Source organism: Lithobates pipiens, unplaced genomic scaffold (genome assembly GCF_037356315.1).
Source record: "Lithobates pipiens isolate NorthernLeopardFrog02 unplaced genomic scaffold, aLitPip1_a1.2 Scaffold_13, whole genome shotgun sequence".
NCBI lineage: Eukaryota > Metazoa > Chordata > Amphibia > Anura > Ranidae > Lithobates > Lithobates pipiens.
In genome coordinates this window covers 515,022,859-515,048,280 of record NW_027507718.1, presented here as the reverse complement: position 1 = coordinate 515,048,280, position 25,422 = coordinate 515,022,859, and the positions used below count along the sequence as shown (strand labels likewise).

Below are 25,422 nucleotides of genomic sequence, written 5' to 3'. Positions count from 1 at the left end.
CCCGTGGTTTAGGGGACGTTTCTGCGGGCACCTTCCAGTGATGCGCACCTTTTTTTTTTCCACGCACACCGAAGCGTCAAGCTGCCAGCTTCAGGCGCAGTTCCTTTTGTGTCGAAATCTCCCATCCAGCAAAATCCTTCAACAAACACAGGCCCTGCCAAAGCAAACAATAAAGTTCACACAGTGGAACCCCTTGAATGCAGTTTGCGGTTTAGAAGTCAGTGTTTAAAACCTGTGTAATCAGATCGCACCTAATCTGCCCTGTCAGGCCGCTCGCTGCGATATTTACATACCAAATGGTTTTAGGCTACTGTAAAGGGCGCCCCGTGCCAAAAGCCTTTCATTCCCTGCTCGGACGGCTTCTTTCAGCACCCCTCTGACTTATTTACACATGGCTGCCGCTGCTGGTGCTGCTTGCGGCTCGCACAATCATCTGAAACCTTCTGGTTTTTCTAGCCCGGGGCGGCTGTAAGCCGTGACCGCTGCGTGATCTTTAAATAAACTTGTTTCCTATTGAAGGACAAGTCTCGTGCAAACACAGTCTAAATGTTATTCCTGACCCTTTCTAAAGAGAGAGAACTCCTTCCAACCACACCAGCCAAAACAAATAATTAAAGTATTTGAGGAGGTAAAAAAAAAAAAAAGTGAAATTGAAGTAAAGTCTGATTTTTTTCATAAGATTAACCCTTTGCTTGCCTTGGCATGTGATCACAGCTTGAGCTTCAAAAAGTGCAGTTTAGAAACGTAGTCTCCTTTATTTTAATGAGCACAAAGACTAATGATAGCAAAATAAAGGGAAACTATATATTTTTTTTAGACCAACTCCAAAATCTACTTGAGCCTCCCAAGCCCTCTCTAGCACCCAGTCCCCTCCGGGCTTTCCTGGTACCCAGTCCCCTCCGGGCTTTCCTGGTACCCAGTCCCCTCCGGGCTTTCCTGGTACCCAGTCCCCTCCGGGCTTTCCTGGGTACCCAGTCCCCTCCGGGCTTTCCTGGTACCCAGTCCCCTCCGGGCTTTCCTGGTACCCAGTCCCCTCCGGGCTTTCCTGGTACCCAGTCCCCTCCGGGCTTTCCTGGTACCCAGTCCCCTCCGGGCTTTCCTGGTACCCAGTCCCCTCCGGGCTTTCCTGGTACCCAGTCCCCTCCGGGCTTTCCTGGTACCCAGTCCCCTCCGGGCTTTCCTGGTACCCAGTCCCCTCCGGGCTTTCCTGGTACCCAGTCCCCTCCGGGCTTTCCTGGTACCCAGTCCCCTCCGGGCTTTCCTGGTACCCAGTCCCCTCCGAGCTTTCCTGGTACCCAGTCCCCCCCCTCCCCCCCCCAAACCTTCCCTGGTACCCCTTCCCCCCCCCCCCCCCAGCCCCCTAGCCTTCCCTGGTACCCTCCCAGCCTTCCCCTAGCAACCAATAATACTTCATATTCCCATTGCACACATTTCTGGATGAGCTCTCGAGTTTGGGTGCTGCAGCAACAACCAGCTGGATACTGGTTCAAGTCACATTGAAGATATTTGCACACCATGGAATGACATAAATAGCATCCAAACGGTTAATTTGCATGATCACAACACAAGGAGAGTTCCCTAGCAACCACTCTCCCAGCCTTCCCTAGCACCAATCTACCCCCCCACCACCACAGCCTTCCCCTAGCATCTATTCCTCCCAGCCCTCCCTAGAATTCATTGCCCCCTCCCTAGCACCCATCTTAACCACCCATATGGGTAGGTACCTGATTCCACTTCCGCAACTTTCCCTCATTTTCACCCCACCTAACCCTCCCTAGCTCCCAGTCCTCCACCCGCCCCAACCCTCCCTAGCTCCCATTCATCGCTGGCACTCCCTAGAGCCCATGTCCCAGGAGGCTCCGCCCGCCCTAGCACCCATACCACCACCCACAGCCCTCCTTAGCTTCTATGTTAGCCCCCCAACCAGCCCCCCCATCTTCCCTAGCACCTGCTTCTCCAAATTGGACCGCTGGCAGGTACTTGAACCCACTTCTGCAGTTCTTCCCCATTTTCTCCCCACTCCTCCTTGGCATCCATTTCCCCCCCCCACCCAGCCCTCCCTAACTTCCATTCCTCGCTTGCCCTCTCTAGCGCCCATGTCCCAGGAGGCTGCTCATCACCCCACTCCTAGCCCTCTCTAGCACCCATTCCACCACCACAGCCCTCCCTAGCTCTGATTTACTTTTATATGCTTTGTGGCCATTGGGGCATTTATTTAAATTAGTTTTTATGCCCAGAGCTGAGCTTTATCAAGTAGTGAATGGGTATTAAAGAAAACCTGGCTGACCTCCTGTAGATTGTTGTAATAATCTCCATGGGATCTACATTATCCTTTCCTCTACAGCCTCGTACACACAGACATCACCCACTTAAGAGCTGGATCTACAGCAAACATTTGAAAACCATTCAGCTTTCTTGAAACACCCTTCAGCCCTATTTTTGGAGTGACGGCACAGACCTCACTGGGAGTGCACAGATGTCCGTTTCTTCACAGCGCATGCACCAATGACATCACCGGCGCACTACAAGCTTACTTGTAGGTAGTAGTGACACAGGAGGGTTTACAATCATTTTTAATGCATGGAATGCATTAAGATAAAAACTTTCTGACTTTACAATCTCTTTAAAGAAGAATTCCAGGTATGGATATTGTACACAATGTTACGTTGGTCCAGCTTGGACCAATGTAATTATGTATATACCATACCTGGCCGATCCCCTTGGAAGCTGGAAATCTCTGTAGTAGACACTAGCTACTCCAGTGATATCCACTTGTTTCTAGGTCCTGTGCCGAGCGCCTGCCATTGCTGTATTCTGAACACAGTGTGGGTGGGCTGCTTGGCCTGGGCACCATTGGATGAGATGGTGAGATTTCTTGTTGTTCCTGCCAGCAATCTAATGAGCTGGTAACCTCCTGTGCTTCACTCTCATCAGTTGCATTGTTCCTGGTTCTCTCTGTGGACACCAGAAACCCTTCTATCTATGTTATGGAGAGCAGGAGAAGGAAAGGTATTCTGTAGTCCTGTCCTGACACAGGACATATGTTACCGGTAGAATCTGGTGAACACAAAAAGTCTAGGGGGCTGGTTCACACCAGAGCGTGGTGCAATACCCGGTGGGATCCGGCCCTTAAGATGAAAATCGTATTTAAAAAATTGTGTACTCTTCTCTAGTTCTGGAATTGTAATGGACGTGGTCTTGATTTTCTTCTTCTTCCCTTATGTAGACATTACCCCGCACTGAAGACTTTGGAGCAGCTGGAGCACACTTACCTGCCTCAGGTTAGTCACTACCGTTTCTGCCAGGTCATGGTGGACAACATCCCGAAACTACGCGAGGAGATCAAAGAGGTGTCCATGTCCGACCTGAAGGACTTCTTGGAAAGCATCCGCAAGCACTCCGAAAGGATTGGAGAGTTCGCCATGAAGCAGGTGAGGAGAAACTTGTGTCTAAACATGACAGGGCCTCATAGGACATTCTAGGGGAGCTTTGGTAACGCTGGAGAGTGCAGAATCTGCTGCAGCTCTTCATAGAAACCAATCAGCTTCCAGGTTGTATTGTTAAAGCTTATTTGAACAAGCTGAAGCTAGAAGCTGATTGGCTACCTTGCACAGCTGCACTAGATTTTGCTCTCTCTAGTTTTAGTAAATCAACCCCTCTGTGTGTACCTGTCTGCATCTCTCAATACACTGTGCAGTTGTAGATGAAGCCTCAGTCTTTTCTGTGTAGATAAAGTAACTGTTTTAAAATGTTCAGTAAGGTCTGCAAAGATATAAAACGTTGTAAAGCCCCCTGCACTAGAAGATATGATATACTCGCCTCTCCGGCAGCCCATGTCCCCTCTACCTCTGCTGAGTGCTGCACACCCCCTTTACCTCAACATTTTGAATAACGCAAGCCACTTAAAGTGGTTGTAAACCCTTACAAACCACTTTGACCTACAGGTAAGCCTAGATTAAGGCTTACCTGTAGGTCCAAGAAATATCTTCTTAACCTACACGGTTAAGGAGATATTTTTCAAAAATAGGGCACCGCTGTCTACGGCGCAGGCGCACTGGGCGCGCCGCAAGTGAAGGCAAACATACCGTCACTTACGGCTCCTGTGCGCATGCGCTGGAATGACGTCATCGCTGCTCCGGCCACTCACTGCGCCGGAGCAACTATACCCTGAAGAAGATGGACGCTTCGTGCTACAGGGGACATCGGTGACTTCGCTGGCTCCTGTGTCAGGTAAGTGACACATAATGGGCTACTATGCGATGCATAGTAGCCCATTATGCTTTACCTTTGCAGGGAGACAGAGGAAGTAAAACCCATCAGGATTTACTTCTGCTTTAAGTGATTTGGTAACCGGTCGTGGGCCACAATGAAAATAAATGGTTCAGAAATTCCATTTTTTATTTTTTTTAGTCTACAATCAGGATCATCATTTTCCATGGGACCGATGCCCATTGGATGTTTTTTCTTTGTTGAATCACGCTCACAATAATCACTTTTTTTTTTTTATTCGTTTAATAAAAAAAAAAAATGTAAATGCCACCACCCCTCTGTGCTTGTGCGCATACTTTGTTCCCTCATGCAAGCGATTGTTCCACACGTGAGGTATCGCCGTGAACGTCGGCTCATGGGCATTCTAGCACAAGACCTGCTCTGAAAATCTAAAGTGGTAACCTGTAAATGCTTTTAAAGCGTCGCCTATATATGACATGCTTTGTATATAATTGCTTGGCATAACATGGCCTTTTATATTTTACAAAATATTGCGTTTTGTATTTTATTATTTTTTTTTTTTTGCATTAAAATATTAAAGTGTATTTTTTTTGTTTCCAATAAATTGTGTTTTTTTTTTTTTTAAACCACTGTGCAAACACCGCGTGGCATTAAAAAATTGCAAAACCCATCAATTTATTCTCTAGGGCCTTTGCTTTAAAAATATATATAATCTTTGGGGGTTCTAAGATATTTTTTAGCAAAAAACAAACCTGGTTGTTGGATGTAACCAAAAAGTGCCAGAAAAGGCCCGGTCTTAAAGTGGTTCATGCCCATTTTTACACTCGGGTATGACCAGCAAAGAAAAACCCTGAACCAGTGCTGCAGCCTTCACTATATCAGGGTCTTTGCAGTCATTTCTTAAATTGTCCACAGCCCTTGGTTTGGCATTCTATACAAACAAAATAGACCAGGGAAGCGCTTGCCCTAGTAGTGCAATACATTTATTAAGCAAAGATAAAATGACACATATAATGCACTCAAATGGTCACCAAGCTCATCACATAACTGTGAGACTCCACCTTCAGAACCCCTAAATTAATGCCACTCGATGTAATCCACTCGGCTGAAGGCTCCTCTCTCCGTGTCTGTGTGTTGGGAAGGAAAGAGAAGAGCGGGGAGTCGGCCCTGATAGTGGCTTCTATATGGCAGCTGCCAGGATTATGGAAGACCGGCAATAGTTCAGTAGAGCGGTGTGCACCCGAAGGAGGCTGTATGATTTTCCATAGGTTTGAGGTCGCAAGCCACGAGTCTAGCATGCCTGTTGTAAAGAATATTGTGACTTTTCGGGGGGGGGGGGGGGCTTGTGGAACCCAGCTTACCTTAGAGAGCGCTGGAAAACTCCTTGTCCAGCTCCCCTGACCCCTCCTATGTGTAAGTTAACCTGTGTCTATTAGGGACAATGGATGACCGAGAACCCCAGTCGGGTCTACAACTGCACTGGACTCAGCATTGCATTTTACCCCTGTTATCTTCGGATTTATTTGTGTGGTTTATGTTGAAAGAATGAAGGGGCTCATTCACTTGGGACAGTAATATTTCTGAACAATATCCCTCAAGAAATACATGAACTTAAATGACACCTTTCGTCTCAGACGCTTGCTAGTTTGAGGTGGTGTGGGGCTTGTTATGTGTTTAAGTGCCTGTATCCCATTGATCTATTGTTTGTCTGCATTGGGAGCAACCTACCATATGAGCAATGAAATTGTCCTGCAAGACGTTTAGGAAGTGCCGAGCCTTCGATGAATGTGTGGCTCCCTTCGCCCAGTCTGTCTGGATAATTAAAATCCCCCATTATAACACTTCCCATCCTTGCTGCTAATCCAACTTGTGATGGGAGATCCGTCTACCCCTCCTCCCCCAGGTTAGGGGGCATATAGCATACTCCCAGTATTATTTTCCCCTTAGCTTCATCCCTTCGGAGCTCTACTCATAAGGATTCCACCTCCTCCCTAGCTGCCTTAGTGATGTCATCTCTCACATTCACTTGTACATTATTCTTGCTATATAGGCATACCCTCCCCCTTTTTTTATCCTCTCTATTCCTGCGATAAAGGGTATACCCTTGAATGGTTGCCAGCCAATCATGAGAGCTGTTGAACCAGGTCTCTGAAATTCCCACAAAATCAAAATCCTCCTCGTGCAATAGTATCTGTAGTTTACCCATCATGTCCGCCAGGCTCCTGACATTGGTGAACATGCCACGTAGTTTAGACCGGTCACATACTATCCTCTTATTGGGTGTTCCAAGATTGCAGCTAGGACTTGTTACTATAATTACCTTGGGTTTATGTGCTCTAGTCAATCTACCACTAATGCCCCCAATACTACCCTCTGGAATATGTTCCGCGCTGACTATCTCTACCTCTGTGCCCCCCCCCCCCCCCCCCCCTTCACCTAGTTTAAAAACCCCTCTAACTTTTTGGCTATCTTTACTCCTAGCTGATCTGCATCCTCTTCATTTAGGTGCAGTCCGTCCCTTCTATAGTACTGGTGATCGACTAAGAAGTCAGCCCAATCCTCTAGGTACCCAAACCTCTCCTTACTATGCCAGCTCCTCAGCCACTTGTTTTCTTCCCTAATCTCCCTCTGTCTTTCTGGTGTGGCTCGATGTACCAGTAGTATTCCTGAGAATACTACCTCGGAGGTCCCTTTCCTCAATTTAGCTCCCAAGTCCCTAAAATTGTTCTTTAGGACACTCCATCTGCCTCTGACTTTGTCATTGGTGCCAACGTGCACCACGACAGCTAGGTCTTCCCCAGCCCCTGCCAGTAATCTGTCCACCAGATCTGTGATGTGCCGAGCCCGAGCACCTGGTAGACAACATACTGTTTGGCTCTTCAGGTATTTGTTACAGATTGCCCTCTGTCCTCCATGTTTGACGGTGGGGGATTGTGTTTTTGGGGTCATAGGCAGCATTCCTTCTCTTCCAAACACGGCGAGTTGAGTTGATACCAAAGAGCTCGATTTTAGTCTCATCTGACCACAACACTTTCACCCAGTTCTCCTCTGAATCATTCAGATGTTCATTAGAAAACTTCAGATGGACCTGTACATGTGTTTTCTTGAGCAGGGGGACCTTGCGGGTGCTGCAGGATTTCAGTCCTTCACGATGTGTTACCGATTGTTTTCTTGGTGACTATGGTCCCAGCTGCCTTGAGATCATTGACAAGATTCTCCCGAATAGTTCTGGGCTGATTCCTCAACATTCTCATGATCATTGAAACTCCACGAGGTGAGGTGAGATGTAGCCCCAGACCGAGGGAGATTGACTGACTTTTTTTTGTGTTTCTTCCATTTGCGAATAATCGCACCAACTGTTGTCACCCTCTCACCAAGCTGCATGGCGAAGGTCTTGTAGCCCATTTCAGCCTTGTGAAGGTCTACAATCTTGTACCAGACATCCTTGGACAGCTTATTGGTCTTGGCCTTTTGCGAGCCTCTCTCTTTACTTCCCTGACACAGGTGCTGATTTCCCTCTGCTGCCTTTCAAGCCTCTCCTGCCTGGGGCTTGACCTCTTGGGACCACAGTCCTGGTAAGCAGGGTTAGGAGGTTCTTCCCACCCAAGTCTCTTTAAAACTTCTGAGATTCCGTGTCCGTAATCACTGTACTGGACATCGCTGCCTACTTCCAGGTTTAGCGCCAATGGTGTACATTCACAGCCCAGACTGGACTGCTTTTACTAACTGATTTCTAAGTTTCTCACTCCTGCTTTGCAGTGGTGAAAAACACAGATCATTCCCTGTGTACAGAGCTCTGTGTTGAATGACAGCACAGAGCTGTGTACACAGGGAACGATCTGTGTTTGTCACCTCTGCAAAGCAGGGATGAGAAACTTGGAGATCAGTTAATAAAAGCAGTACACATAGGCACACTTTTAACCCCTTGATCCCCCTAGATCCCCCTAGATGCTAACCCCTTTCCAGCCAGTGTCGTTAGTCCTGTGTCAGTGTATAGTATTAGGACTGATCACTGTATTAATGTCACTGGGGATGTCTGTGGCAGTTAGTCCGCTCACCCCCCCAGCGATCGTTGGTGTCAGATTGACCGCCTCAGTATTGCAGTCCCGTTAAACATCACTGACCACTGCCATTAGAAGTATAAAGGTAAAAAATAAAGAAGAATTCCAGTATATGTACCATAGTTTGTGGGCACTATAACTTTCACGCAGACAAATCAACATACTTATTGGGATTTTTTCCTATCAAAGCCATGTAGCAGAATACATTTTGGCCAAAATTTTTATGAAGAAATATATTTTGGATTTTTTTTTCCGGCTATGTTTTATAGCAGAGAGTAAAAAAAAAAGTACTGTTTTTCCCAAAATTTTCCAATTTTTAAAAAAAAACAAACCCAGTGGTGGTCAAATTCCTCCAAAAGAAAGCTCTTCTGTATTATACAGGGTTTATATAGTGTCAACAGTTTGCACAGCACTTTACAACATGAGGGCAGACAGTACAGTTACATTACAATTCAATACAGGAGGGATCAGACAGCGTTGCATGACTGTGCAATTGTCCGTTAACCCCTTCAGCCCCGGAAGATTTGGCTGCTGAATGACCAGGCCATTTTTTACCATTCGGCACGTTGACAATTGCACAGTAGTCCGACGCTGTACCCAAACATAAATTGATGGCCTTTTTCTCCCACAAATAGAACTTTCTTTTGGTAGTATTTGATCATCTCTGCGATTTTTTATTTTTTGTGCTATAAACAAAAAAAGGGACAGCTATGAAAAAAAAACACAATATTTTGTACTTTTTGCTATACTAAAAGCAATTTTTTTCTCAGTTTAGGCCGATATGTATTCTGCTACATATTTTTGGTAAAAAAATTGCAATAAGCGTATATTGGTTTGCGTAAAAGTTGTAGCAGCTACAAAATAGGGGATAGATTTATCGCATTTTTATTATCATTATTATTTATTTTAACAAAAACTGCTGGTATTTAATATAAAATCCGCCTCCACTTAAATTACGACCACTGCGCCTGATCCAAAAATCCCACCTGAAGCTGAGCTGCCACTTTAATAATATAGTGAATAAAGGAACAAATAGTGGTGCTTAATAATTCAATATAAATGTCTATTCAACATCACTGTGAAAAATGTGCATTTCATAAACAATAATCACACCCTGTGACAAGTGAAAATTATATTTAAATAAATGCAATGGAAGTAAAGTCCATAAAGTATTCCAATATGTCCTTTTAAATATAGTATCTTCCTATTTCATCCACCACACCAAAGTGCCAGTGACTTCACTGCCTAAAGAAACGCACTCACCAAACTCCAATGCCTAAACTTGCGTGTCAGGCTGAAACACTTTCAAACCACACAAAGGGTTTAAAGCAGCCTTTCTCAACCTTTTCAATACAGAGGAACCCCTGAAATAGTTCTCCGGTCTCAGGGAACCCCTTCTAAAATGATAAATCTACAGCTCATGATACATTAGTGTGATGGTCAGTGGGAAGAATGGTCCTTACACTTGTGGTCATTGGGAAGAATTACCTCCTTACAGATAGCTAAAAAGATCAATGGTGTGAGTGGGAACTTATCTGAGAGGCAGAAATGGCCCAACGCTGAAGGAACCCCTAGCAACCTCTGGAGGAACCCTAGGGTCCCATGGAACCCTGGTTGAGAATCACTGGTTTTAAACAAATATCCAACTGTGTATATAAGGATCCCTCCACATGTAAAATAATAAAGGTGCTCCAATAGTGTGATACAGTATAAACCAGTTTATTAAAAACACTTCAAATCTTCAACCTTTGCACTCACATTTCACAAAATCAAAGCCAGCAAAACTAAAATCACAGCAAGCCTTCAAGTAGATAGCAGTGTTGGACTGCGGTCACGGCGGACCCGAGGTGTGCAGGCGTTTGCAATATCTCTCACCCCCTCCTCAGTGTCTGATCGCAGTATCAAATCACTCCTTCCTGGTACGGCGTCAAACGTCACACGTCTATGGTGATGATTTGCCATACAGCCACGCCCACTTACCGACATGTTTCGTCACAAATGACTTATTCATGGGATATATGTATATATGTGTGTGTGTGTGTGTGTGTGTGTGTATATATATATATATATATATATATATATATATATATATATATATATATATATATATATATATATACATACATACACAAAGTATGTGTGTGTGTGTATATGCTCTATTTGTGTGTAACATATAATAGAACATTTGTTTGGGTACAGTGTCGCATGACCGCGCAATTACCAGATAAAGTGGCACAGTGTCGAATTGTAAAAATATGGCCTGGTCATGAAGGGGGTAAAAACTTCCGGAGCTCAAATGGTTAATACAGACTTGGTAACCAATCCTCCCTCTAGCCAAACACACCCGGAACATCTCAATCTGCATGGGTGACAACCCCTGAGTACAACAATGTCTTCACATCTGTCCCCCTTAAAAGGACAACAATTAAAATATTGGGTAAATGTACCTGCCATCCAGGACACATCCCCGGTGTCCTGCACAAAAGGGACAAGACCAGTTTCTGCTCTGGATCATGCCCCTGTACAAAGATGGCCGCCTCCATACAAGGACGTGGGGCATGGTAGGTCAGTAACGGGGAAAATTTCAGCTGCAGGGGTGCCACAGGGCAGTCCTGGGGATTAATCCTTTGTCCGTCACTTGCCTTTTCTTGGCTTCTGGAGTTCAGGTCTATTTTAACACGCTTCCTACTGGGAAGTTTAACACAACCAGTTGGCTAGTTGTCCCCAACCAGCTGGGTATATGCCCTCTCTAGATTTCGTTTTTTAATTATGGTAGAACAATATTGAGATCCTACAAGTCTCTTCTACTCTTAAATATTATGCTTTTCAGCATAGAGGCAACTATAAAATTGGTAACACGTATTCTACATTTTAGGAAGAACTTGGCGTATTTTGTGTGTTAAAACCCTCTGCTAAACTCTACATGCTTTTGAAGAGGTTTTGTTATATTAAAAAAAAAAATTCGTGCCACACGTAGAAGGTTCACATAAAACTTGTTTGGGCGCCTTGAATAACCCAACAGCAGAACTTCAAATGGAATTCTATGAAGAGTTATATGAAGTTCTCTACTTGCATGCATTGTGGCTCCCTTTTCTTCTCATTTTCATCATAGCTAAGAAAATTTTTGACAGTTAGAACATTTTGTCTTGATATTGAATGACTTGAAGTCTGCATGCAATTGTTCAGGGTACAACCAGTTGACCCGGCACATCCCCATATGTGTTTTTCTGGGTCCTTTTGTAGTCCTTGGCACACATTTCTTTGGTAAGGAACTCGTGAAAAAAGCCTTTTGTATCAGGCACATTTTATGAATGAACCAGATTAGGGGTCGAGTGTTGCAGCCAAGAATAACCCCCGAATCATTATCGGATCAAGTTGGCCTCTGGAGAGCTGAAAACCTGCAGCCTGTACTTGTCTTACACAGCTGGACGCCAACGCTGGCTTCTGCTGCCTTGTGACATAACCTGTCAGTGCGGAGACTTAATAGCTAGCAATCTCTTGGAATGCCCAAGGTCCTCGGTCTTATCATTTATTTATTTTCTCAGCTTTCTCATGCTTTTTCTTGGCCGGGAAGAACCTTTCCTTGTCCAGATACAACACGGGTGTCACGGATGTTAAAGGCTGAACAGCTTGGCCGTAATCAAGAACATGAGGGGGTGTAAGATAATATGGTAATCGGACATGGCTTGTGCTGAGGTGTGATGGTTTCTGTGATGATCTGCGAGTTCAGTATATGGAGCGAATGTGGCATCTTCCATGTCCATTCAGTCTTGGACTCATTTACACCACTTTGCACAAGCGGTTTTGTGCACTAGTGCATTGCATTAAGCAGCCCATTCAAAATAATGTGCTGCAATGCACCTCAATATGCAGAAAACCAGGATCATGGTCGAGGCTACGAACATTATTATTATTATTATTATTATTATTATTATACGGAATTTATATAGTGCCAACAGTTTACACAGTGCTGTACAATATAAAAAGGCGACAATACAATTATAATACATTAAAATACATTAAAATACAAGAGGATTAAGAGGGCCCTGCTCAGAAGAGCTTACAATCTAATAGGGTGGGGCAGGTGGTATAAAAGGTTGTAACTGTGGGGAATGAGCTGATGGAAGTGGTAGGCGATTAGTTGGAGATGTAATAGGCTTCCCTGAAGAGATGAGTTTTCAGGGATCACCTGAAGGTAGCAAGAGTAGGGGATAGCCGGACCAGTGGAGGTAGCGAGTTCCAGAGGATGGGAGAGGCTCTGGAGAAATCCCGGAGAGGAGCATGGGAGGAGGAGACGAGAGAGCTTGAGAGTAGGAGGTCTTGAGAAGAGTGGAGAGGAGGATTTGGGTGATATTTGGCGACAAGATTGGTGATGTAGCTCGGGCCAGAGTTATGAATGAATCAGTGCCTGACATCACAAATGCTCTTCTGGAAGAATGGTCAAACCTTCCCATAGACACACTCCTAAACCTTGTGGACGGCCTTCCCAGAAGAGTTGAAGCTGTTATAGCTGCAAAGGGTGGGCCAACTCAATATTGAACCCTACGGACTAAGACTGGGATGCCATTAAAGTTTGTGTGTTTGTGTGTGTGTTTGTGTGTGTGTAGGCAAGCATCCCAATACTTTTGGTAGTATAGTGTATATATTTTATTAAAAACGCCAAATATGGTCATCCCCAGACATTGGACAATGGGTAAATTACCCCAACCACAAAATAACAGATAAAGAATGGAGAAGAGATAAGCAAGCTTAAGACCCCTTTCACACCACACCGCACCTTGCGTCGGCGGTAAAACGCTGCTATTTTTAGCGGCGTTTTACCGCCGGATTTGCGGCACATTTCGGCCGCTAGCGGGGTGCTTTTACCCCCCGCTAGCGGCTGCGAAAGGGTTAAAACCGCCGGCAATACGCCGCAATAGCGGCGTTTTGCCGTCGGCATTACAGCGCCGCCCCATTGATTTCAATGGGCAGCAGCGGTGGAGGAGCGGTAAACACATCGCTCCTTCACCGCTCCAAAGAAGCTGCTGGCAGGACTTTTTTCTGACGTCCTGCCAGCGCACCGCTGTAGTGTGAAAGCCCTCGGGGCTTTCACACTACACACAATGGTGCAGCTTCTTTAGGGCGTTTTGCAGGCGCTATTTCTAACGCTATAGCGCCTGCAAAACGCCCTGGTGTGAAAGGGGTCTAAAGTATAACTAAAGGCAAAACTTTTTTTTTTTGTGCGTTTTGGATAGAGTGGAGATGGATTAAGAACCCCTTTCAGTTTCTATTGCTGTTTGTGCCCCTGTTTTAAGAGAAGTATTTTTTATATTCATACTTACCTAGGTGGATGCAGCATCAGATTGAAGCTGCAGCTGCCCAAAACGAATTGCACTCCTGTGACCCCAGAGGAGAAACCCAGCCTAAAAAGCTCAGGCTGGACTTCTCCGTTAAGGAGATTCACCCTCTCTATTTGTCCTAATTACTATTATCATTGAAAGTTTTCCCCAGAAAAGTAGTAGAGGAAATCTTCCAGTGGGGACACCTAGTTCTGGTGACCTGGGGATCCCCAAGGAATTCCCTTTTGTAGCACTAACCCCCAAAGGAGCTGCTGGTTTGATTGGGCCCACTGTTACCTTCTTTACCTCGATTTGTGTCTAGGGGTTCCCATGGTAGATGGCCCAGAAACTTGAGACTGACGGATCCGCTTAAAGGGATTTTTTTTTTGCAAAAAATTTAGTTAACGAACAGTCTCTTAGTATACGATCAGAGGGTTAGGAGGACAAGTCCAGGTACTCTTAGTGTCAATATCAATAATAAAGAACTCTCTTACTGTGACTAAATCCAGAGAGTAGCCATTCACAGCTGGATGATCACTCAGGTTGGACAGTTCCTCTCTCACAAGGCCTAGCAGCCAACAAGGTGCTTAAATCAGGAATAAGTCTCTGTCACATACATTGTAGAACATGTAGAAAACTAGAACTTGTAGAACACTCGTGTGATACCGGGATCTTTCAGCCAGTTTGGCAATACCCACGAGATTGGATTCACTTAGGTACTTCAGCCCTACCAGGCTCTTGCTAAGAAGCCAACCCGTACGTGGCCTTCTTCTGAAGAGTCCTCCCCTGGATAGCTACGGAGTCGCTGGGCCTCTCCACGACCGGAGACGGCACCCAACCACCTCACAATCCTTTCTTTAGTTTCCTTGCCTCGGGCTGGCTAGCCCTGAGACATGAAGTCGGGTGGATCTGCACCCCGGGCCATAGCCTTCCTGGGGGCTGGTCAGGAGGACCAGGACCATTGAGTCAGAACATACTTCTGGACCGGAACCCCAAACCACGTGACATCCGCATCTTAAATGCCCATTCCCAGAAAGCACAGCAAGAGTGACACTCCCACTGGGCGGCTCTGAGAGAAAGTAACCTTTAAAGCACCCAACCAGAATGTGGTTCCATACCTGCCAGAAGAGACAGTGCCCCCGGTGGCCAGGCTGAACACCCTATAGTCCAGTCAGACTGATGCTGAGGTCAAAATTTGGAATAATTATACCCAAACCAAACTGCAGTTCAGGTGTAACCTTAAATTTCAAAAACATAGTGTGTGCTCTTCAGGAGCCGGCGCTACACCCTTGATTTACAGGGATTTCCTCTCACTTCCTGTTTGGTTTTGGGACAGGAAGTGAAGGGAAATCTCCGCAATGGGACACAGATGGCGAATAAAAAAAATCTGACACAGGTTATAACCCTCCCTTGCTCTATCTAGAATGAAAAGTTTTTCCCATAGTACTAATTTAATCTTCTAATGCATGTGGAAAAAAGCTCACAGCCCAACTGTAGGACAGATGCCTACAATTTTCCTCCACCTGGGTTTCCTGGATCCTCTTCCAAGTCTGCCCCAGTTCAGAACCTTGCTCACACCATAAGGCTTTAGATGTGTGAGGTGAGGATCTGGTAGGAATTCCCCTTTCATCTGCTCAGTTATCCCCTTTCAACCTCTTCATTATCCCTCTCTTCTTTTCTACACTAGCTCTTCACACTTAATGTTTTTCTTTTCACTCTGACAAGGAACAGGGTTGTCCACTATATAGCGCCTACAAACTATAGTACATATACTGGAATTTACGCAGCTATAAATGCTGTACTGGTAATGGTGGTGATCAGTGACTTGTAGTGTGACTGTGATAGGGTGGCGGGCAATCTGGCGCTACCACACTGGCTGGGAGGGTCAGTAACTGACGCTGACGTCATATGTTAACTAATACAGGGATAATACTGTTCTAATGACACTGACTGGGAAGGGGTTAAAATCTAGGGGCAATCTTGGGGTTAACTGTGCTTAAACCCAAAAATGGAACTTTCACTTTTTGGAATCCCCCCTCCCCCCAACACTGGTGTCACATTTGGCACCTTTTCGTGGGGGGGGGGGGGGTGGGCGGTTCGCAGATACCTGTCCAATACAGGTATCTGCTCCCACTTCCTAGCATAGATGTCCGCAGTGACCTACGCCACATCCGGCACCTACTCTGTCCTCCCCTGCTGTCTTCTGGGGGAGACACAGGTCCCAGAAGACAGCAGGGACCAGTGAGGATGTGCAGTGTGACTCGCAAATGCGCAGTAGGGAACCAGGAATTGAAGCCGCACGACTTCACTTCCTGATTCCCTTACCGAGGATGGCGGCGGCAGCAGCTGAGAGCCGACGGACAGATTGGCTTCGGCTGCCGACATCGCGGGCGCCATGGACAGGTAAGTGTCCCATATATTAAAAGTCAGCAGCTGCAGTGTTGTAGCTGCTGACTTTTAATATTTTTTTTTCGGTGGACCTCCGCTTTAACAAGTGTAATGTGTGCTGATTTGACTTACTGATCTGGCTGTTTTTTCTTCCTGCTTTTTAGGGAGAATAAACAGCTAGTTTTGTACTCTCTATACATAGTGTAAACACAGAACTCTGTGCTGTGATTGGACACAGCCGATCAGCAGGTTTCAGTCGAAATCATGGGTTGAAATCCGCTGCCAAACCTGTGCTTTGTCCAATCACGGCACGGATCAGCAGGGGCCGCGCGCACGCATACATGTCGCCAAACCAGTAAGTTCACCATGAAATACAGTTACATTGCAGTGCCTGGCTGTGCTGCTTGCTCATAGAGCTGCACGATTCTGGGAAAAATCACAATTTTTTTGCTTAGAATAAAGATCACGATTCTCTCACGATTCCCAGGGTATAACATCTTTCACATTATACAACAAAATTGGGATAACTTTAATGTTTTTTATTTTATTTTATTAATTAAAGTGTATTTTTTTTACTAAAAAAATTGCATTTGAAAGACCGCTGCGTGAATACAGTGTGACATGAAATATTGCAACAACCACCATTTTATTCTCTAGGGTCTCTGATAAAAATATATAATGTTTGGGGGTTCTAACAAATTTTCTAGCAAAAAAAAATGATTTCAACTTGAAACCAAGTGTTAGAAAAAGGTTTTAGTCTTTTTAAGTGGTTAAAATTCCCCCATTTACAGACCAAAGTTCATTCCTTTGATCTAAAGCAGGGCTCTCCAAACTATGACCCTCCAGTTGTTCAGGAACTACAATTCCCATCATGCCTAGTCATCTCTGTGAATGCCAGTTTTACAATGCCTCATGGGATGTGTAGTTCCGCAACAGCTGCAGGGCCGCAGTTTGCAGATCCCGAATCTAAAGAACAAAACGTTACAATGTTTATAGTTAGCTCAGCTGCTGAGGAATGTTGTGAAACTTGGCAGACTGCCTATTTGTTTTGTTTTTTGTTTGTTTTTTGTTTGTTTGTTTTTTGACAGCTGTCAGCTTGAGCAGAGAACTCTGCATAGAATCGGGAAAATGCTTTAAGATCGCGAGGGGGAAAAAAAAAATCACAATCTCGAGTCTTAGCGATTAATCTTGCAGCTCTACTCATTCGCAGTACATTTACTGCCTGTGGGTCAGCAAGCATTTAAAGCGGGGTTCTCCAAAGGGCCGGATTACCAACCTTTAACCACTTGCCGACCAGCCGCCGCAGTTGCACTGCGACAGGATGGCACGGCTGGGCGAAACGATGCTGGGTAACATTGCTTCTCCCTGTGGCCACTAGGGCCCCTGCTCGCCCGCGGAACCGGCGCGAGTGCTCAACGGTCGCTATCACCACCGGGCTCCCGCGATCGCTCGGGGCACATGAGGGGAGAAGAGGCAGATCGTCTGTTCATACAGAGTATGCATACTGATCTCTCTTCCCCCAACACAGTCCGCTCCCCCCCTTCAGTTAGAACACACACTAGAGAGCACAGTTAACCCCTTCATCGCCCCCTGATGTTATCTCCTCCCCTGCCAGTGACATTTACACAGTAATCAGTGCATTTTTATAGCACTGATCACTGCATAAAATGTCACTGGTCCCCAAAAAAGTGTCAAACATGTCTGATCTGCCTGCCGCAATGTTGTAGTCCCGCTAAAAATCGCAGATTGCTGCCGTTACTAGTACAATAATAAAATAAAAATGTAAAAAGCCATAAATCTATCCCCTGTATGGTAGGCGCAAACCAATCAATATATGCTTATTGCTGGATTTTTTTTAAACCAAAAATATGTAGAAGAATATATATTGGCCTAAAATTATGAATTCATTTTTTTTTAATAGCAAAAAGCAAAATGTATTCCTTTTTTTTCAAAATAGACGCTCTTTTTTGCTTATAGCGCAAAAAATAAAATGCGCAGAGGTCGCCAAAAGCTCTATTTGTGGGGAAAAATTGGGCGTTCATTATGTTTGGGTACAGCGTTGCGCGACCGCGCAATTGTCAGTTAAAGCGACGCAGTGCCGTATCGCAAAAGACGGCCTGGTCGTTGAAGGGGGTAAATCTTCCAGTCTGTAAGTGGTTAAGTTGAGCACATCTAGACATTCCCATCTCTGCCAGTGTTCCCCAGTCTCCTGTCATATCCGTGGTTGCGCCAACTCTTGGCGCTATATAAATCCTGTATAGTAATAATTTACTAAATTGCGGCATGGCTATGCGCTGTGTGCCGGGAATGTGGAATCGTCTCCATATGCTGCGTGCTTTCTCTTCATCGGCCCGGGAAAATGTTTACACAAACAGACTTTAGTGAACCGCTCGAGTCTCTGCCTGACCCCGGCGGTAATTTAATTCTCTGCGCAGGGTTAAGCAGCCCCCCAATTCTGCCTCTGAAATGCGGTTAGCGGCTCATATGGAAGCTGTTTATACTCTGTGTATATTTTATACTTCAATCCTTTCCGTGGGGTATTGCTTGCCTCTAATGTTTCCATCCCTGGATTGCTGAAACCATTGTGCATTCCTGTGAGTCGGTGATATCCCCATCCCTCCCGCCTGCTTCACCAGTGATCCTATTTCACAGGTATCCTTTTACCCCCCAACTCTCACCGAGGTCCTGTCTGCTAATAGGGTTTTCTCTTCCTAATATTTTACATTTTATATTCACAATGTGTAACCTTAGAAGGGCAGGCACGATGGGCTATGCATTCCCTCGATCTGAGCAGACAGACAACAAACCTACATAATGAGGTTACACGGGCGCTTTGTAATTCAAAGAGAACCTGTCAGAATGGAAATTGGAGCCGTCGTCGCTGTCTTGAGTTGCTAGCAGCCAAACAGTGGTTCTCATCTGTGGTCTCACCAGCCTATAGGAAGCATGAAACCAGCGATGGAGGCACGATTGAATGATACCCACCCTCTGCCTCCATCAAGAATTTGATTTGACCTGAGTTTTACTACCTCGTTGGTTTTTGGCTCATTGCTGTAAATTTTGCTGATGGGTTTTTGCTTTTTTTTTCCATATAAGCGGCAACTGCACCCCTATGTGTCACTTTATCATTTTCTTGCAAGATTTGGGGGTCTACGGGTATGATTCACACCACATCTGTTGCATTGAGTTTGCTTAACCACTTGCCCCCTGCCATATAGCAAAATGACGTCGGCAAAGTGGTTGCGATATCCTGAACGGAAATCATAGGATGTGGTCAGGATAACAAGCTGCTGCGCGCCCCCGGTATGCCAATGTGTGTCCACACATGGTGCCAATCAGTGCCCACCAGCAATACCCGTCAGTGCCTCCTAATCAGTGATGTGAATCGTGCCATCTATCAGTGGCCATCATGCCCATCTGTGCCGCGCCTATGAGTGCCGCCTATCTGTGCCGCGCCTATGAGTGCCGCCTATCTGTGCCGCGCCTATGAGTGCCGCCTATGAGTGCCGCGCCTATGAGTGCCGCACCTATGAGTGCCGTCTATCTGTGCCCATTAATGCTGCCTCATCAGTGCTCTTCAGTGAAGGAGAAAACGTATTTACAAAATTTTATAACAAAAACGAAGAAACTTTATTTTTTCCAAAATATTCGGTCTTTTTTTTTATTTAGCAAAAAATTAAAACCCCAGAGATGATCAAATACCTCCAAAAGAAAGCTCTATTTGTGGGAACAAATTGATAAAAATTTTGTTTGGGTACATCGTAGCATGACCGCGCAGTTGTCATTTTGAACAGCGACAGTGCTGAAAGCTGAAAATTGGTCTGGGCAGGAAGGGTGGAAAGTGCCCGGTATTGAAGTGGTTAAAGGGCAACTCTACTTTCGTGTGCAAAAAAAAAAACAAATTGCGACACTAATCATATTGTAATTGAACGTTGTTATTAAAAATTACTTTTCAATCTGCAGCGGCTGTAATTTTCTGAGAATGCAATGCAATATGGCTACCTGGAGTTGTTCTGTACACAGAGTGTTTACTAACCACTCCCCAGAAACATCATTTCCTGCTTGTGTGATTGGCTCCCCAATTTTCCCAGAAGTCTACACTAAGATACAAGTCAGATTTCAGGCATCCCCTGCAACAATAGGAACAAGTCTAAAGGAATGCAAGCCCAGCAAATTTCCTCATTGGTGTCCTGCAGCTGTACGCCTGACAGTTAATTATGAAACCACTCCCATTAGACCCACTTAGTACAGAGACACAGACAAACACACAGGGATTTCTTCAGAATAACAAAAGGTAGGAATCTGCGACAAAGGTTATAATCCTTGCAATGCACATGGATCACCCAGATGGGAATGTTTTCTTCTCAACAAAAGTGGAGTTACTCTTTAAAGGTGGTTACACACTATAAGAAAATTGGTTGAACAGTTTTCCAGTTTTCCTTGATGTTTCCCAGCAAGTCAAAACAGAGGATGGAAATAATGTCTGAAAATTCTCATACGACAGACTTTTTAAATTTTTTTTTGTCGTTTGTTTCTGATAATTGGCCTTTCGTATCTTATTGTTTGCGGACGAAAACGGTACACATTAACCAATTGCCTACTGGGCACTTTCACCGCCTTCCTGCCCAGGCCAATTTTCATCTTTCAGCACAGTCATGCAACACTGTACCCAAATTAAATTTCATTAACTGCTTGCCGGCCGTCGGCTGTCAAATGATGGCCAGGCGGCGCGGCTCTTCTGGCGGGAGGCCGTCATATGACGGCCTCCCATTTAAACAGGGAATGCGCGTGATTGTGGGCGCACATCCCTGTTCCTTCAGTGGCGGCGTGTCACAGAGACACCGCTCGCCACCGAGGTGGGTGAACAGCTATTGGGTATGGCTGTTTACCACGTGATTGGCCGTGATGAAGTCACGGCCGATCACAGGTGGTTACACCCCCACTGTGCACGGCGCGTGCACGTCGGTGGCGGCGTATTCCCGGGAACACTGCTCATCACCGACACTGGTAAACAGCCATTGGCCAGCTGTTTACCCAAGTGATCGGCTGTGATCGTTTCACAGCCGATCACTAAATGTAAACAAACCGCGGTAACGAGATGTTACCAGGTTCTCCTCCTCACACACCGATTGTGTGTGAGGAGGAGATTGCGGTAACATCTCGTTACTGCTTACAGCGTACACCAATCACACTGATTGCCCCCCCCACCCCCAATAAAGAGGACTTGTCGCCATCCATCATAGTACCTGTCCTGTCACAGTCCATCAGAGTACCTGTCACAGCCCATCCGAGTATCCGAGTACCTGTCATAGCCCATCCGAGTACCTGTCACAGCCCATCTGAGTACCAGAGTACCTGTCACAGCCCATCTGAGTACCAGAGTACCTGTCACAGCCCATCTGAGTACCAGAGTACCTGTCACAGCCCATCTGAGTACCAGAGTACCTGTCACAGCCCATCTGAGTACCAGAGTACCTGTCACAGCCCATCTGAGTACCTGAGTCCCTGTCACCAGGCCATCAGAGTACCCGAGTACCTATTTGCAGCCCATGCCTCATAGAATATACGTTGGGGTGTTTGCTTTCCAAAATGGGGTCATTTTGGGGGTAATTCCACTGTCCTGGTGCTCCAGGACCTTCAAAAGTGTGATGGGTAGGAATGAAATGAGATGTCATTTATGCTCCTAGAACGCATGAAGGTACTAATTCAATGTTCGGCCTCTGTATGTGGTCAGGCTGTGTAAAAGTCCTACACATGTAGTATCTCCATACTCGGAAGGAGTAGCAAACTGTGTTTTGGGGTGTAATTTTTGCGATGTACATGCTATGTGTTAGAAATATCTTTATAAATTGACAACTTTGTGTAAAAAAAAAAAAAATGCGTTTTCATTTTTTTTCCCACATCTTCCAAAAACTTCTGGAAAAAAATGAACTGTTCAAAAGACTTATTATGCCTCATAGATTATACGTTGGGGTGTTTGCTTTCCAAAATGGGGTCATTTTGTGGGCAATTCCATTGTCCTGGTACTCCAGGGCCTTCAAAAGTGTAATAGGTGGTTGTGAAATGAGATGCCATTTTTGTAGAACGTCTGAAGGTGCCACTTCAATGTTGGTGCTCTGTATGTGGCCAGGCTGTGTAAAAGTCTACACATGTGGTATCGCCGTACTCGGGAAGAGTAGCAGAATGTATTTTGGGGTGTAATTTGTTGTATGCATATGCTGTGTGTGAGAAATAACCTGATATGACAATTTTGTAAAACAAATCATAAAATCAAAAAAACCTTAATTTTGCAAAGAATGTTGGTGGAAAAAATTACAACTTAAAAAAACTCAACATGCTACTTACTTGATACCTTGGAATGTCTCCTTTCTAAAAAGGGGTCATTTGGGGGGTATTTGTACTTTCCTGACTTGTTAGTGTCTCAAGAAATGAGATACACCCGATGTACTGAAGGCCTGATCAGATGTGATCAATTTTCAGTGATTGGCACCATAGTTTGTAGACTCTATAACTTTCACAAAGACCAAATAATATACACTAATGTGGGTTATTTTTACCAAAGATATGTAGCAGTATAAATTTTGGCCAAAATTTCTGAAGAAAAGTTACTAATTAGCAAAATGTTATGACAGAAACAAAGAAAAATGCATTTTTTTCACAAAATTTAAGTTTTTTTTTTTTTTTTTTATATTTATAGCACAAAAAAGAAAAAAAAACCACTAGTGATTAAATACCACTAAAAGAAAGCTCTATTTGTGTGGAAAAAAGGACGCAAGTTTCATATGAGTACAGTGTTGCATGACTGAGTAATTGTCATTCAAACTGTGGGAGCGCTGAAAGCTGAAAATTGGTCTGGTCAGGAAGGGAGTGTAAGTGCACTGTATTGAGGTGGTTAATCGTACATCACGGAACACAGAGCCATAGTAATTGCTATGTGGGTTATTGGCCACCTTCAGGTGCTGGACACTGGCACACCCTAAACAGGAAGTTGCCTCCCTATATAACCCCTCCTATACTGGGAGTGCCTCCGTTTTTTTTCCGCCAGTGTCTAAGGTGTTGGTCACAAGTGAAGATGTGCTGTGCTGAGCTCCACTGGAGCAATCCTTGCTGGGTCTAGCTATGCAGCCCGATCCATTCAAAGTGTCTTTTCAGGCCAAATTGAATGGTACCCGGGGCTTGTGGCGGAAGAAATTAGGTTTAGCCCGCAACGTTTCTCTTTTTAGAGTGCTGGACCCCGGGATCCAGTGCTTTGGTGGTTTCAGCCATAACGTTTTTACTGGCGGGGTGCTATTACGGGTCCAGGAGTGTGGGTTCCCCGAGGGTCCCTGGTTCCTAAAAGTTTTTTTTTTTTTTTTAACGGAGCCCACCGTGAGAGATGAAGATTGGGTCTGTTGGTTTTAACACAGAGAACCCTGCGGCGGGAAAGGTAAGTGGAGTTTTCTAAGGAATTTAAAAATTTTCTCATGAAATGTCTCCTTTAAAAGGTAAATTTTGTCATGCCTAAGAGTCACCACTGGGGTCTGTATAGCGTACGCACCTTGTCATGCTTCCTCAGAGATCATGCTGTGTCAGACGCAGCAGGCTTTTCCTCTGGCAAGCAGCTCAGACCTCCGGTAAGATTGGGGGGGGTTTTCTTTCTCTAAACACGCCCCACCTGGACAAACCTCTTCCCCTATCCCTGGAAAGGGGGAAGCGAAATGTTTGGCATTGCTGCTCCGTTTTTTTTCACCGCCTCTGCACGGCGGCTGGTCACCAGGTCTCCTCCTCGCCACCCCCCCACCTCACACACGCACACACACAGCCGATCCCATTGGATCAGAGGCTCGTGTGGGAAAAGTTTATTTTGAAAAGGGGGGGCGTGGCAAAAGGGGCATGCAAGAGGTTGGTGTCACAGGCATTTCCTTGGCACATTTACTAATGACATCAGGCTGGATGCGATTTCTTCTGATAGTACCTCATTCATGCATCGGGCTATGGTCAGAAGGGGAGGTAGTAACACCCCAAGAGAGTGCCAAAAGGGTCTCCCTCAAGCTCTGAAAGCTTAAAACTCATCTCTACAGTGGCATCCTCCCTTGAGAGGGGATAGCTGGTCAGAGTGAGCCATCAGGGGACATCAGGGGACATGGAATGTTTGCAACTGTTTACAACACTGCAGCCTCTGTCTATAGTTCTAAAAGGTTTTTTTCCTCAGCCATGATAGGATTGGAAAAAGGTTAGCGGCTTTAATCACATCCCAGTGTAGGATAAAATGCGACAGGTTCCATTCCCCAAGGACCCTGAAACTGAGGATCTGGGGGCAGGAGAAGATGTTGCTCTCAATGGACCGTGAACAGGCGGATGACTCCTCTTCTGAGGGGTCAAATGCGGAAGGATCAGCTTCACAATCTGAGATTGTGGGTGCAATTTCTTACTGAATTGGTCTGCTCCACATTTTATGCTACCCTTAACTGTGTCCACTCCTTGTTTTAGGTTTACTAAAGCCTCCTCATAGCTGTGCATGCCTTTCTTGTCCATTCATTGTTCGGAAAGCTTATGTATTCTGAGTGGAATCACCCAGATAAGCATTTTTTCCCTCCTAAAAAGTTTTTCATACTTTAGCCTTTAGCCTATGGAGGAAGAAACTTACTTAAGGTGGAAGATGCCAGCAATTGATGCTGCTATATCTTCAGATTAAAAGTTTGACTTGTCCGGCAGACAATGCTCAAATGCTTAGGGATTCAACGGATAAAGAGTTTGAATTCCTATAAAAAAAACAAAAAAAAAACATATATTGTTTTCCTGACAGGTTGAAGCCTCAGCCTGTGCTGTCAGTAATTGGTATATGTCGATCCTTGAGGGACCAGTTTAAACAGGTGCCCAAGGTTATCCCTGTTCAGCAAGCCCAGGATCTGGCAAGCTCCTAGTAGCTTTATGTTGGCAATAGATGCTCTGAGAGATTCTATCTTCGGGCCTCACGCCTTTCGCTGGGCTGATACATATGTATAGAATACTATGGTTGAAAAATTGGTCAGCTGGAGCATCATGGAAAAACAAAGACTCCTGGCTGGTTTTCCTTTTTGCGGTCAACAGCTGTTTGGGATATCTTGGATAATTCATCCAAAGAATTTCTAGTGGAAAGGCCCCCCTTTGCCATTTAAGAAAAGGAGTAAATGTATTTCATTTAAACAGGCTCTTTCTCCAGTGCCAGGGGCATCAGCCTCCATGCACTCAGAACAGCTTCCTCCGTCAAGTTCAAGCGGTAACCCTCAGGGTCAAGCCCAGGGACAAAAGAAACCCACAAACAAGATACTAAAGCCTCCTTATGAGGGGGCACCCCAGCTCGTTCAAGGGGGGAAAAGACCTCTGCAGTTCTCAAGGGTCTGGCAGAAAGAATGTCGAGACAGATAGGTGGCTTCTTCAATAGCTCTAGAGTACTATCTGGGCTT

At 45.3% G+C, this 25,422-nt stretch overlaps 1 protein-coding gene across 2 annotated transcripts in view; it reads left to right on the top strand.

The window, feature by feature from the left end:
* Positions 1–25,422, top strand: part of EXOC6B (exocyst complex component 6B) — a 440,636-nt gene that overhangs the window by 102,745 nt on the left and 312,469 nt on the right. For both annotated transcript variants that reach the window (XM_077478074.1, XM_077478073.1), the window contains exon 6: positions 3,227–3,431. In XM_077478074.1, coding sequence (XP_077334200.1) covers positions 3,227–3,431 — 205 coding nt within the window. The remainder of the gene's footprint in view (positions 1–3,226; positions 3,432–25,422) is intronic.